General features: G+C 32.9%; 1 protein-coding gene across 5 annotated transcripts in view; it reads left to right on the plus strand.

Moving 5' to 3' along the window:
• The window catches only part of STAG2 (stromal antigen 2), a 115,869-nt gene that overhangs the window by 70,416 nt on the left and 30,086 nt on the right, over positions 1 to 15,367 (plus strand). For all 5 annotated transcript variants that reach the window (XM_004284855.4, XM_033414985.2, XM_033414983.2 and 2 more), the window contains exons 13-23: positions 1,474 to 1,581; positions 2,540 to 2,651; positions 6,956 to 7,073; positions 7,505 to 7,608; positions 8,643 to 8,735; positions 8,878 to 8,967; positions 9,558 to 9,761; positions 11,303 to 11,373; positions 11,698 to 11,785; positions 11,878 to 11,958; positions 14,081 to 14,173. In XM_004284855.4, coding sequence (XP_004284903.1) covers positions 1,474 to 1,581; positions 2,540 to 2,651; positions 6,956 to 7,073; positions 7,505 to 7,608; positions 8,643 to 8,735; positions 8,878 to 8,967; positions 9,558 to 9,761; positions 11,303 to 11,373; positions 11,698 to 11,785; positions 11,878 to 11,958; positions 14,081 to 14,173 — 1,162 coding nt within the window. The remainder of the gene's footprint in view (positions 1 to 1,473; positions 1,582 to 2,539; positions 2,652 to 6,955; positions 7,074 to 7,504; positions 7,609 to 8,642; positions 8,736 to 8,877; positions 8,968 to 9,557; positions 9,762 to 11,302; positions 11,374 to 11,697; positions 11,786 to 11,877; positions 11,959 to 14,080; positions 14,174 to 15,367) is intronic.

The raw sequence follows: 15,367 nt of genomic DNA on the forward strand, positions 1-15,367 counted from the left end.
GATTTTGAGCAGTCTTAACAATTGCATTTTTCTTTAATTTTTAATTAGATTTAAAAATTATAAATTATTATATGCACGTTATAAAAATATTGAAAGAATCCTGAAGTAAATAAGAAAATAATAGTATCCTACTTATAATTCTACAGCTTCTCCCCTTTTCCTCCGTAATACCCTGTGGACATCTTTTTTTGTTGTTTCTGGTATTTTAATGAAGGGTAATGGCCATTTTTGTTGATTCAGCCATGTATATACCTAATAACTGAAACTTGTCAGGAACATTCCTTATTGGTTAAAATGAGTGAACTACTACACATTTACTATAGTTTCACTGATTTGATTCAATATATATGTATATGTATATATTTTATTATAAGATGGCACAAGTGGTTTTTCCAAAAATGATCCAGTATTACACATCGAGTTAATTTAAATTAAAGTGCTTTTCAAACTTTTAACATTTTGGTTTCATTTTTCTCAAAAAGAAGTAATACTTCCTTAGACATCAGACTTCTGGAAACCTTGTGCACAGCAGAAAACCAAAAAGGATCTGAGCTCCTGAACTAACCATCTACTATCCTTAGGCTTTTTTCTCTGATGGTGGTCCTATGATTCCTAATTTACATATAATGGTAAAAACCTAGATTGTTTATCTCACAGTAGACTAAAAGCATATTAGGAGGGAAAGAGGTGCCAGAGGTCAGGACTTCGAATGCAGAGTCCCACTATGGAAGCACCCAACAAGGTTTACCCTGGGGTATTGTGGTTGATGGGCCTAATAATGCCTTTGATTTACCAAGATTTTGTTAGGTTTATTTTGTTCTTTTAAAATAAGGTCAGTAAAATGAGCACTGCATTTTAGTAAGATTTTTTTAATGATACATTGTAAAGGTCTTTGGCACTTAAATTTTAATTATTTGCTAAAATGCTTTTGCATTGCCTTATATGGTGTTTAATACATGGTGAATGAAGTGTTATTCTTCATTGTGAGATAACTGGGGTGTTAGTATATTTTAATGTTGCAATATTGTCTCTTGCCTAATATTACTATGAAATACATGCAAAATGTTCTTTGTGATTATTAACTCTAAGCTCTTAGCATTCCACCACTTTTTTTCCTACGTTAGTTTATATTATTTTGTCTTCATTTCCCTTTAGCATATTTGTCACATTGTTATTTCTCTTAGTATATGTTTCATTATACTCGGTATTCACTCTAATTTTACCTCCCATTGATCTTAGATGTTAACAAAATACTCAGCTGTTTTGTCAGGGGATGCTTTTACTGATAGACAATAATGAAATAAGGTTGATTTCTTCTTTCAACAGAAGTTCTTAATGAAGGTTTTTTTTTTTAAACACAAGTTTAAAAGTGGAAGTGTACTATTTTTTAATGTGTGAATATGAATTTTTGTAATCAGTATGCTTAAAATTACAACATTACTTTGAAAACTGCTATTGCTTATTTCTTCTTAGGAGTAGTGAAGAAGTTCTTACTGCAGAAGATTGTGAAAATGTCTATCATCTGGTTTATTCAGCTCATCGGCCAGTAGCAGTAGCAGCTGGAGAATTTCTCTACAAAAAGTAAATCTGTATTTCTGTTGTTCATTTGTCTAAAGTATACTTTAATGGAAGTAATTTATTGTGTTATCATTCATATTAAAATATATATAAATATAACTTATTAAAAATTATTCAGTACCGGTCTTAAGCCTATTTTTGCGTTACAAAAAAATATTTTTGAAAATAATAAAAGGTTTTACTTCGAGTACTTTGATAACGGTTTGATATAAGAACCACAGGAATCCTTTAGTCTCTTTTCTTTTATGTTGCTGTTTAACACCTCAGATTAGGTAGTATAGATAGTGTGAATATCTAATCACCGAAAATATTTAGTAAATGTTATGTAATGGCTTTTAAAGAGAACAATTTGAACCACTTGGACTAAATTGTAAGATTTTAGATTGTAAAATCTTAAAGATTTTATTAAAATGCTCATTTGGGGTGAAGCATTTATTAGAAAGAGTACATGATGTAAAACATTTACACTACAGTTTTCTATTCATTGTTATCCAGTGATAACTTTTGTTGTTTATAAGAAAGAATGATCATGATACCCGTAGAAAGAGGCCACTAAGTTCAGACTTTGGGATAAATTGTGCAAGCAGGATAGAAGGAAAAGACATGTCATTTTTAAAGAGAAGAATGTTTATCATAGATTTATGTGCATAAATGGTATAGGTTAGTCATTGTGATACTTTTATAAAAAGAAATGCTTGCTTAAAATGCAGTAAGGGTTTTAAAAAGAAGTAATTCACAATGCAACTAACTTGAGAAGTTAATTTAAAAGGATTTAGAAGTACCACCAAGTGTGAAATGAAAAAGGTTTATAGCAATTACTTAGTATAAAGTTGGAAAATACTGTACCTACCCACCTCCCATGTACCCCTTTGTTAAATGCTTAAATATGGAATTCAGACAGTTTTTTTTAAATTAGGAAATTTTTGTTTTAAAAGTAAGTATTTTGCATATATTATCATAGGCTCTTCAGTCGTCGAGATCCAGAGGAGGATGGAATGATGAAAAGAAGGGGACGACAAGGTCCAAATGCCAACCTTGTTAAGACATTGGTTTTTTTCTTTCTGGAAAGTGAGGTTAGTTGACGTTCATGTTAGTACTTACGTTCAAAACAATTTGGAGGTGGGGTTCAAATGATGTAAATCTTAAAATCTTCCAAATATCACAGTGAGTGTTGGATAAAATAGAGTTCTACCAATTCCACACCAAAAAAAAATTTTTTCTGTGTTAGTAAGATACTCAAATAGTATATTTATATGTAGTGCTAAGAGCATGAATTTTGGAACCAGAAAGACCTGATTACCGATTGGGCTTCCCTACTTATTATTTGTATAACCTTGATTCAGTTACTTAATCTTTCTAAGCCCATTTTCCTTGTAAAAATGTGGATAATAATTTCTTAGATAACGCTGAGATAATCCATGTAAAACTCTTAGCACAGACCTAGCATTTTGTTAGTTCTCAATATTTGGTACCTGTGATTATTATTGTTGTTGCAGATACAGATTTACATTTAACATCAGCTCTTTTAGGTCTCCCTTAGGTTGAAAACCTACCTGTTCACCAGAATTTGAGAGGGCCCAACATACATTTTTAGTATATGTGTATTATTTAATCAGTGTTAGGGCCTTTTAATTAGATTTTCTAATTGTTTCTATATATAGAAATACAGTTGGTTTTTGCATATTGACCTCTTATCTGCAGTTTTGCTAAATTCACTTTTTAAAGTAAGTTTTTAATAAAATTCTTAGTATTTTCTATAATATACAATCAAGTCATTTGCAAATAATGATGATTTTACTTCTTCCTTTCCTACATTTATGCCATTTTTTTCCCCAGCCTTATTGTACTGGCTAGGGCATCCAGTAGAATGTTGAATAGAAGTGGTGAGAGTGGATAGCTTTGGATTGTTCCTGATCTTAGGGGAAAAGCATCCAATATTTCAACATTAATTACGTTTTTAGTTATAGGTGTTGCGTAGCTATTTATTATATTGAGGATGTTTCCTCCTATACCTTTTTTTGCTGAGAAGTTTTTTTTAATTTTATTGAAATATAGTTGATTTACAGTGTTGTGTTTAATTTCTGCTCTGCAGCAAAGGGACTCAGTTATACATATGTATATTCTTTTTCATATTTTTTGTTATGGTTTATCACAGGATACTGAATATAGTTCCCTTGCTGTACTAGGACCTTGTTGTTTATCCATTTTATACATAATAGTTTGCACCTGCTAATATCCCAGACTCCCAGTCCTTCCCTCCCCCACGTCTCCACCCCCTTGGTAACCACAAGCCTGTTCTCTATATCTGTAAGTCTGTTTTTGTTTCATAGATATGTTCATTTGTGTCATATTTTAGATTCCACATATAAGTGATATCATATGGTATTTGTCTTTCTCTTTCTGACTTGACTTCGCTTAGTATGATAATCTCTAGGTCCATCCATGTTGCTGCAAATGGCATTATTTCATTCTTTTTTGTGACTGAGTAATATTCCATTGTATGTATGTGTATGTGTATATACACACACAAACACACACATATCTTTCTTTCTTTTTTGAGGGGGGGGGCGCCCCGCAGGGCATGCAGGATCTTAGTTTCCTGACCAGGGATCGAACCCATGCCCGCTGCAGTGGAAGCATGGAGTCTTTTTTTTTAGCATCTTTATTGGAGTATAATTGCTTTACAATAGTGTGTTAGTTTCTGCTTTATAACAAAGTGAATCAGCTCTACATGTATCCCCATATCTCTTCCCTCTTGCGTCTCCCTCCCTCCCACCCTCCCTATCCCACCCCCTCTACGTGGTCACAAAGCACCGAGCTGATCTCCCTGTGCTGTGCGGCTGCTTCCCACTAGCTATCGGTTTTACATTTGGTAGTGCATATATGTCCATGCCACTCTCTCACTTTGTACCAGCTTACCCTTAACCCTCCTCGTGTCCTCAAGTCCATTCTCTAGTAGGTCTGCGTCTTTATTCCCATCCTGCCCCTAGGTTCTTCATGACGTTTTTTTGTTTTGTTTTGTTTTGTTTAGATTCTGTGTATATGTGTTAGCATACGGTATTTGTTTTTCTCTTTCTGACTTACTTCACTCTGTATGACAGACTCTAGGTCCATCCACCTCACTACAGATAACTCAATTTCGTTTCTTTTTATGTCTGAGTAATATTCCATTGTATATATGTGCCACATCTTTATCTATTCATCTCTCAATACCACATCTTCTTTATCCATTCATCTGTCAATGGACATTTAGGTTGTTTCTATGTCTTTGCTATTGTAAATAGTGCTGCTATGAACATAGGGGTGCATGTATCTTTTCAAATTATAGCTTTGTCTGGGTATATGCCCAGGAGTGGAATTGCTGGATCTTATGGCAACTCTATTTTTAGTCTTTTGAGTGGCTGCATCAGTTTACATTCCCACCAACAGTGTTAAGTGGGATCCCTGTTTTCCCCACCCTCTCCAGCATTTATTATTTGTAGACTTTTTAATGATGGCCATTCTTACTGATGTGAGGGGATACCTCATTGTAGTTTTGATTTGCATTTCTCTAATAACCCGTTGCGGAGCACAGGCTCTGGATGCGCAGGCTCAGCGGCCATGGCTCACGGGCCCAGCCACTCCGCGGCATGTGGGATCTTCCCGGACCGGGGCACGAACCCATGTCCCCTGCATCGACAGGCAGACCTCAACCACTGCGCCACCAGGGAAGCCCAATGAGCATCTTTTCATGTGCCTATTGGCCATCTGTATGTCTTCTTTGGAGAAATGTCTATTTAGGTCTTCCACCCATTTTTTGATTGGGTTGTTTGTTTGATATTGAGTTGTATGAACTGTTATGTATATTTTGGAAATTAAGCCCTTTTCAGTCACATCATTTGCAAATATTTTCTCCCAGTCTGTAGGATGTCTTTTTGTTTTGTTTATGGGTTCCTTTGCTTGCAAAAGCTTATAAGTTTGATTAGGTCCCATTGTTTATTTTTACTTTTATTCCTGTTGCCTTAGGAGGCTGACCTAAGAAAACATTGGTGCGATTTATGTCAGAATGTTTTGCCTGTCTTTCTCTTCTAGGAGTTTTATGATGTCTTGTCTTATATTTAAGTCTTTAAGCCATTTTGAGTTTATTTTTGTGTATGGTGTGAGGGTGTGTTCTAGCTTCATTGATTTACATGTGGCTGTCCAGCTTTCCCAGCACCACTTGCTGAAGAGACTGCCTCTTCTCCATTGTATATTCTTGTCTCCTTTGTCAAAGATAAATTATCCATAGGTGTGTGGGTGCTGAGACATTTTATCATGAATGGATGTTGAATTCTGTCCAATGCTTTTTTCTTCATCCCTTGAGATGATTATTTTATCTTTCATTACATTAATATGATAAATTATGTTGATTGTTGTTTTGAATGTTGAATCAACCTTGCATTCCTAGGATAAACCCCTACTTGGTCATGATCTGTTATCCTTTTTATATATTGCTGGTTTTAGTTTACAAATTTTTTGAGAACATTCCCTCCATGTTCATGCAGGGTGTTGGTATGTATATATATTTAATTGTAACGTCTTTGATGGGTTTCGGTATCATGGTAATGCTTGTCCCCTAAAATGAGTTGGGAAGCTCTAGGGCCATTTTAAGCTTCACAGAATGAAGAGAAATGATTTAGTTATATATTGAATTGATAAGTAATCATGTATTTTGTATTTTAAGTAATCGTTACAACTCCCATTAAGTTACAATAAATTTGTAGTATATTTTATAACTGAGAGTAGTTCACCCGTGTAATACAGTTGGCCCCCCATATCTGTGGGTTCTGCATCTGTGGATTCAGCCAACAGGGGATTCAACCAATAGTGGATTGAAAATATTTTTTGAAAAATTCCGGAAAGTTCGAAGAAGCAAAAGTTGAATTTGCCATATACTGGCAACTATTTACATAGTATTTACATTGTATTGGGGTACTATAAGTAATCTAGAGATGATTTAAAGTATATGGAAGGATGAGCATAGGTTATGTGCAGATTACACCATTTTATATAAGGAACTTGAGCATCCTCGGAAAATCTGACAGGGGGTCCTGGAACCAATCCTCCTTAGATATAGAAGAATGACTGTATTGAGTCAGGTACTAAATATGCATGCATATAGTCTCTTCAAAAATAATTTTCATGTGAATGATTTAATGATTATTGTGAGAAATGTTACTACCTAGCAGGGTTTACTTATAGATAGCAAGCTAAGGCAGTTCTTCTCTGTCCTTTCTTCCATTTGACCTCAAAAAACAAATTGTTTGAGTTTGCACATGGTGCCAACAAAGCTTCCATTCTTTTGATTAAGGCTAGTATGATATTCGTCTAAGAGCTCATTGCTCTTCTTAAATTTTAGTTACATGAGCACGCAGCGTACCTTGTGGATAGCATGTGGGACTGTGCTACTGAGCTGCTGAAAGACTGGGAATGTATGAATAGCTTGTTGCTGGAGGAGCCACTTAGTGGAGAGGAAGGTAAGGATGTTTAATTATGGTATTTTTGTTGTCTAGATAATTTTGAAAATAGAGTTTACTTATTCCATTTCTTTATCTTTTAGCATTAAAATAATGATTCAAAGTCTTTGAATAATTTTGTTTTCATACACATGAATATTATGCTATGTAGAAGGATATAATTGCTGTCAATATTCTTTATTTTGTTTTATTATATTTTATCTTTTTGTATCTGTTCATATTTTCATTTCTCAAATTGTGGAGCAGTGTTTTACAGATTTGTAATGCTTAGGAGGGTTTAACTTGTTCTGAACCTTTTTGTGATAGAGTAATGGGATTTTCTTTAGTACATTAGGTCAGATTCTGTCACAGGCAGAAGGAACTGTTATGTAATATTATAAATGGCATATAAAGAAAAGAAATAGGTTAACTTTCTGATTTTTTTCTTTCAGCGCTAACGGACAGACAAGAGAGTGCTCTGATTGAAATAATGCTTTGTACCATTAGACAAGCTGCTGAATGTCATCCTCCTGTGGGGAGAGGGACAGGAAAAAGGGTATGCCAACATATTTTCAGTATTCTAAATTATATGTCTCTTTTTCAATATCTTTTTTAAAGTTCTTATTTTGTAACCATATAATCAAATTTTTGAATCTTAAATTTTATTTTTCAGGCGATCTTTGCTTATAAATATGTGTTAGAAGTAAATTTTAAAGCATTAGCAATTTGCGAAATCCACGTTCCTTCCATAAGATACTTTGTGAGTTAACTACAGGAGATGCAGTGGTTGACAGTAACTACAGGAGATACAGTGATTGACAGTCCCTGCCTTTAAGACCGCATGTTGTGCAACATTTTAGAATGGTGTATTTGTCTGTTTTGGTTTATTTATAGATTTGCTTTCTTTTAATAAAAGTTAGAAATAAAGACAGGATAATCATTCATTAATATGGGGGAAATTCCTGTTTCCTGGGATATGATTTTAATGCATTATTTCAAAGTTCACATATATTTGTATTGTAGACCAGAGTTGCACAGGCTTTCAAACTTTGTGAAGCACAAAAATACATTTTTATATTGTGACCTCGTACACATCTATATATATGTGTTTGTGTATAACTGAAACAGAATTTCATCAAACAATACTGCAACTTAGGTGATGCATTCTATTTTCCTTTGTTTTCTTTTCGTGTTTTTTTCTTGTTTTTCTAATTGCTGGTCATTACTTATGTTGATTTCATAACTCATGGATCATGGCACAACTTATAGTAGACTGAAATCCTACTCAGTCCTATTATTATATAAACTCCTAAACTACATTTCCTAACTGCTTCTCCTTTCATCCAAAGGTAGAGTTAGTTAATCTAATTGGGTATTGATTTTGCTTCTAGACCTATTCAAAGTGTTGCTATTTTTAAAAAATATAATGTGCAAGCTATTCTCTTTGTTACTTTTGGGTTTCAAGTTTTATAGTAGAAATTCTTGTATCCATCATTACTTATTTTGGATATCTTAACTTAAAGTTGAGCACCTAACAGTGTCAGTGGGCTTATTAATAAATACTTAGAAACTTTGTTGTGTTAACCTTAGGTGCTAACAGCAAAGGAGAAGAAGACCCAGTTGGATGACAGGACAAAAATCACTGAACTCTTTGCTGTGGCCCTTCCTCAGTTATTAGCTAAAGTAAGTTTGTGTCAGTATCAGGAGTGTTACTAAGAAATTACAAGTTTTGTTTGGAAGTGCCACACAGAATTTTGCACTTACCATAATATTTACTTACCATTATTGTGATGTTTCTGACATGATTTTTTTTTTTATTTCAAAGTACTCTGTAGATGCTGAAAAGGTGACTAACTTGTTGCAATTGCCACAATACTTTGATTTGGAAATATATACCACTGGACGATTAGAAAAGGTATGGTGTTTCTGTGTATAAAAAACCTTGAAGAAAAATCGTTAACTTAGTTCATCCCATCATATTGTTTATTTATATTTTTTGAAATATGTTTTTGTAACTTTTAATGTAAAAGGAAACCTGTATCTTGTATGCCATACATATTTTAGATAAGGTGGATTTATTAGAGAATGGCACTAATGAGGTTTCCCTTTGATTCATGCCCATGTCCGTACCATCATTGCTAGCCATTATGTGACTGTATCACTGATCATTTATGGAGATTAGGGGTGGGTAACTAGATAATAACAATTGCAAAATGAAAGCAGCTAATATCCATTAAATACATTTACTGTGTTCCAGGAACATATGTATTTATATGTATTAACATCTCACCAAGGTCCTATGAGATAGGTAATACTATTCCTGTTGAAGTTGGGGAAATAAGTTTGGGTGGGTCAGTGCATTTATTTATTATGACTAGAAGAACTTAAAGTATGTCCTACTGGTTGTAAAGTTACTGTGTTTGAAGCTGTTCATCCCAGTTGTGTAGTCATTTTATGCCTATCATATATACCTTAGTTTTAATGAAGAAAACTTTGATTTTGCAGCATTTGGATGCCTTATTACGACAGATCCGGAATATTGTAGAGAAGCACACAGATACAGATGTTTTAGAAGCATGTTCTAAAACTTATCACGCACTCTGTAATGAAGAGTTCACAATTTTCAACAGAGTAGATATTTCAAGAAGTCAACTGATAGACGAGTTGGCCGATAAATTTAACCGGCTTCTTGAAGATTTTCTGCAAGAGGTATATATTACAAGTATTTTGTCAGCTGTGCCCCATTGCGCACCCCCCCACACCCCCCAGAACCAAATTAGTCACTAGTCTTGGTGATAATCCCTAGCAGTATGTTGAAAAGTCATTCAGACTTTTTGTTCTATGATTCATCGTGATACTATTATTCATCCACCAAAATAGGAAGGTGGCAAGAATCTGCAACTAAGAGAGGGTGAAAGCAAAGCTAACATCTTTCCCCTTTTTTTAATTTAAAGAAATGATCTGGGAAGTTTCCAGGGTTTAGTTGAACAAGAGGCTGTTAGGGAACAGGGTGTTAACAGAACAGAAAAGTTGAGCTAGACTGTGGCCACGTAACCTCAAAAATTGGGGTATTTCTTAACATTTTGGAAGTTTATTTATGGTCTTTGATATTATAAAGCCTTGATAAATTATAGCCACTGTCGACTTTGTTGTTTTGTTGTTCTGTTGTATTTCCAAAGAGGCTTAAGTGTGGTGCTCAAATACACTTGTATTTTTATTGTGATTTTTATCTTTTCTGGAAAGGTACACTTAACAGTTTAATTGATTTGCATAAAGTAAAAAGTTGTGATTCTCAAATTAATGCATTTAGCCTTTTCCACATCACTTTTGTCATTAATGCTGCAAAAAATGATGTGGACTTCTGTAATTTCTAGTTACTTTGTTTAGCAGTTACTTCTTTAACTTTCTTATTTCTGTGTATAACATTTCATGCTTACTATGTTTTGCTTAATTGGAGGTTTGTGCAAATATGTTGATGTACGAATGATCACATTCTTAAAAATTGTAATGGCTCTACTATTGGCTGGATATGATTCTGATTAGGACAAGTTAATTTAAAATCAAACTATGGTTTGTTAATTAAGTTTAATTACTTACCTTGTATAAAAATTGATGGTGAAAAACAAGCATTTTTTTGAGAGACCTGGGGTTTAATACAGTAAGTTCGATAGTATTTTTAAAAATTTGTAAGTTTCTTATAGTGAGACTCATAAAATTGTCAAAAACTTAAGTTACTCTAAATTGGAAAGTTGATACCCAGAAAAAGGATTAGTATATCTAGTCCTTATGCAGAGGATTTTTTCCAAATTAATTTTAATTGGTCTGATATATCTTTCTTGAGCACTATGTTTCATTTACTTAGTAGATTGTCCTTTAGGTATTATCTTTTATGATCTCTTGCTTGTCCTCTAATATATTTCTCTTTATTGTCCCAATGCATTTATTACTGTGAAAGAGTAGATGTCTTCATTGTTTTGTGTCAAGATCACTTAAAGGAAAAAAGGAGAATGTCATTCAGTTTTTCTCTCTTGGGTATAATGTATCTGTTATAACAACTCTATGTTGACCCATTATTCTGGCCACATTGCTTTAAATTTGGCCAGGTTTAAGTATTGAATGACAAAGTTATTTTGTGGTTTTTAATTAGGTTATTCTTTATTTTCAAGGTGTGGAAATCACCAATGTGATAGCCTAAGATTTTTCACTTTTGTGGTTATTAATGTTTAATATGATATAATTAACATTCATAGGGCGAAGAACCTGATGAAGATGATGCATATCAGGTATTGTCAACATTGAAGAGAATCACTGCTTTTCATAAGTAAGTTGAATCTTAAAGTTTCTGATTTCTTAAAACTGTAGCAAAATCAGAACCAAATTGCATGTTTGGGGATTATAGTGTCAAATTTTTTGCTGGATTTCTTGTGCTTTTGGGAAAAAAGTACTTGATAGAGTCATGTTGTGAATTGGGGAACAACAAATTATCAACTAATATACTTTTTAAAAATACACATTTTTTTTGTTCTTGTGGGCGCATGTTAGAAAGTTTACTACATTTTACTTTAATAGTATTCTTTTAACACTCAAGTCCAGAACAAATGTGATTAAGCTTAACTTTTTAATATAACTTAATTCTTTTTTACAGTGCCCATGATCTTTCAAAGTGGGATTTGTTTGCTTGTAATTACAAACTATTGAAAACCGGAATTGAAAATGGAGACATGCCTGAACAGGTTTTTATTTATTTACAAGTTACATATTTAACTTTGAGAAAGAAGACTTGTGACTTGTAAAATTTAACTGTATTCTCTTTGTTCTTTTATAGATTGTTATTCACGCACTGCAATGCACTCACTATGTAATCCTTTGGCAGCTTGCAAAGATAACTGAAAGCAGCTCTACAAAGGTTTGTGGTGGTTCAGTGGCGTCTTTTTTTATTAAATAGCATTAACTTTTCAGCAAACTTAAACATAAGACATATCAATAAAATCTTGCTTATTTCTAATCTATTTAGGCATGTTTACTTTTAAAAACAGTTATTTGTAGTTGTATATTCAGTGAAAGAACATTAATATGTTTTGTTTAGGGTATGATTCTAAATTTAAAAAATCACATTTATATGTGGCATAATTTATGGATTTCCATATCATTCTCAAAAGTACTGGGTACATAAAGAACTACAGATTTTGTAAATCATGACCAAGAGCCTTTGAAACATACAGATACAGCTATTGGGTTATATAAATTAATTATTACAAACCACCTGTCCCTAGATCTTATGCCTCGTATTGTTTTGGGATCTCCTTATTCATACTCAGGATCTCTGTACTGATGTTGCAAATTCATGATAAATCACTTTCTGGTTGAGTGTAATGTGCCAGCTACTAGGTCATAGAACTTTCAAATTTTTATCTGTAGTGGTAATCCTTGATGTGTTTAGTAATTGAACTAAACAGTACTGCCTTTTCATTTGTAAATTAGAAACTTAAACTTCGTACTTGTAGTAGTAGATGTTGCCTTAAATATTATTTGGGCACATTTTTATAAATATTAAGTAATTTTTGTAAGCTATAGAATTAGCTGTTCATAGTTATTTTCCTCAAAAAGGAATCCTCTTGATAATCAGTTTGTTTTGCATAATTCACAGAATAATTTTAGAATTTTTTTGAGGTTTTTAAGCACAAGATGCAATTATATCTACAAATGGATGTTTTCCACCTTGAAAAGACAATGTAGTACTGTTGTTAAAATAGTGTACTTTTTGTCAGACACCCAAAAAGTTTAATTCAATATCAAGCTTGCAGTAGGAACAGTGACTGTATTAGCAAATATAATTGCTCACCTAAATCAAAAGCATTGAGTTACAAATTAACATGGGAAAAAAGGTAATACTTTTAGTAGAGGAAACAGGGTAAAAATGAAGGTTATTAAATGCAAAAATTATTTCTACTGAAGCTTGGTTGAGTTTTCTTCACCAAATCAATCTCTAAGTTAAACCTGTTTTTATTTAACTTGTCTATTGCATATACCAAATATGTACTGATACTCTATCGTTTGGCATCCAGTATCAGGAGACGGGCCAGAGGTTATGCCTTAAATAAATTAGTGTGGCTGATCTTTATAAAGTAGTTTTCTATTTTAAATTAACTGATGTAAATATTTAGAAAAAGAAAAAAAAGATTCATCCTTTTAGTGTAGGTTAAAATTTTTTTTTCTTAAGTGGAGTAATACCACAAAACTAATTTTTCTTTGGTCCCTCTCTGTTTTTAAAAAGCACAACCACTATCCTACAAATGAAAAATGAAACATGCTGTCCCTTTTTTATCATTTATTTTATTCCATTCATCAGTCAGCCACTCATCAAATTACAAAGTGAGGATGGAACATAAATCTTTACTTGTTAAGCATTCTGAGGTAGTGGATTTATATGGATAGCCATATATAGTCATATAAGTTTTCTCATTCTAAAGGACCCAGATCACGTAGGATATTATCCGTTAATATACCTGGTATTTTTTTTGATAAAATTGTATTCTTATATACAGATGCTTTTTCTATATGGTGATATTTGGCTTTGAGTGAATATTCTAACACTCAGCTTTGTGAAAACATATATTTACTACACCACCAGTATTTATATATTCATTAATGATATGCATGTACTAATAGTCTGAGGATTTTAAGTACTAGGCCTACAATATTAAGTACATAGTAAATTAAGTGTATTACAGAATGAACAGAGAAATGGAAATTGAAAAAGGCTGAGTTAAAGATGATATAAACAATATTTTTAGATGTCAGCTAATTATCATGAATATACCTGGTGTTTTTAAGCCTGCAATTTGTTGAGATTTTAAAAGTGGTTTTTGTTTTCCTTTTTGATAAATAATAAAGATTTTAAATCTAATATACAAGCAGAGTTAACATAGTTAAATATATGGTGATGTTTTATGTAATTTAAAATATCTTAAATATTGAATGAGTTTTTAATACAGTATTTTAAAATGCTCATGTTAAATTTTTTCAAGGAGGACTTGCTGCGTTTAAAGAAACAGATGAGGGTATTCTGTCAGATATGTCAACATTACCTGACCAACGTGAATACCACCGTTAAAGAACAGGTTAGTAATTACTATAGATAGCAGTCTTTTGTAAGCAACCCTGAATAAATATCTGAACTAATATAGAAAATTTAAGAAATACTGAAGTTGGGCAAAGTAGAAATATCTTGTATCTGTCTGTATATATACTATGCTCAAAAAATAGATTAACATTAATTCCATGTGGAGCATTATAGATTACCCGCATATTGCAGTTATTCTGTGTTATTGTTTCTTTATGCCACACATGGTAAACAGACCCATATATACAAAGTAGGTGTATGCAGTTACATAAATTATTCCTGAAAGCAACAAGTATAACAGATATGCCTCAGGGAGGAAAGGTCCATCTGGTTTTGTTATCTCAGAGTATTATCAGATGTTGGCATTCCTGCCCATTCCTGATTGTGTGAGTTATTTTTTCTTATGTGGACTTTGAAATAAAAATTTTAATCACTTCCGTCTTCAGAGTGTTACCTTCCCACCCCATATGCCCTCTTGATTCCATTGCTGCCAAGCTTCTCAGTCTGGAAATACATTGTTACTTGGTGCCATGGGTAGTTTTCCCATCTGTAAAATAACTTCTGATCCTGGGACCAAGAGCCTATTAATTTTGAACTGTAACAATAAAGGACTTGGGACATTTTCTTCTCTACAATTCAGATAAGAGGGACAAAATTTCAGAAGGTAGTAAAATGAGTTTATAGTTAATGTCTTAGAATAGGATTTCAGTGAAGTATACACTGATCTAAACTTAATACATGAAGTATTACTTGATATATTTTCATAGGCCACCAAGATACTCAGCTTAATATTCCGTATTTCTTACAGTGTTAGCACATAATTCCTTATGGGTTATTGTGTGTAATCTCCTTTATATATAATCTGTTGTTCAGGCCTTGGAGATTAATTATTTGGTCATTAAATAGCCTGTGTACTAGTCTTCCTAACAGCTTCCAGGAATATGTCCTGGTTAGCTCACAAGACCTGTCAGTTCACCTAATTAGTAAATGTCACCACGCTTATCACTGTGTATCCTTACTGTGTATGTTGCAAAAGCTTTTGTAAACTCAAATATCTTGATAGGTATAAATTATTACTATAGTAGTAAAATGAGAGGAAGAGACCAAAAGAAGAGGTAAAAGCATAGAGAAAAAAATAAATGTGGTTAGTTCCAAAAAGGCAAAGCTATTATTAAAATCTGCTTTGAGGTCT

Source organism: Orcinus orca, chromosome X (genome assembly GCF_937001465.1).
Source record: "Orcinus orca chromosome X, mOrcOrc1.1, whole genome shotgun sequence".
NCBI lineage: Eukaryota > Metazoa > Chordata > Mammalia > Artiodactyla > Delphinidae > Orcinus > Orcinus orca.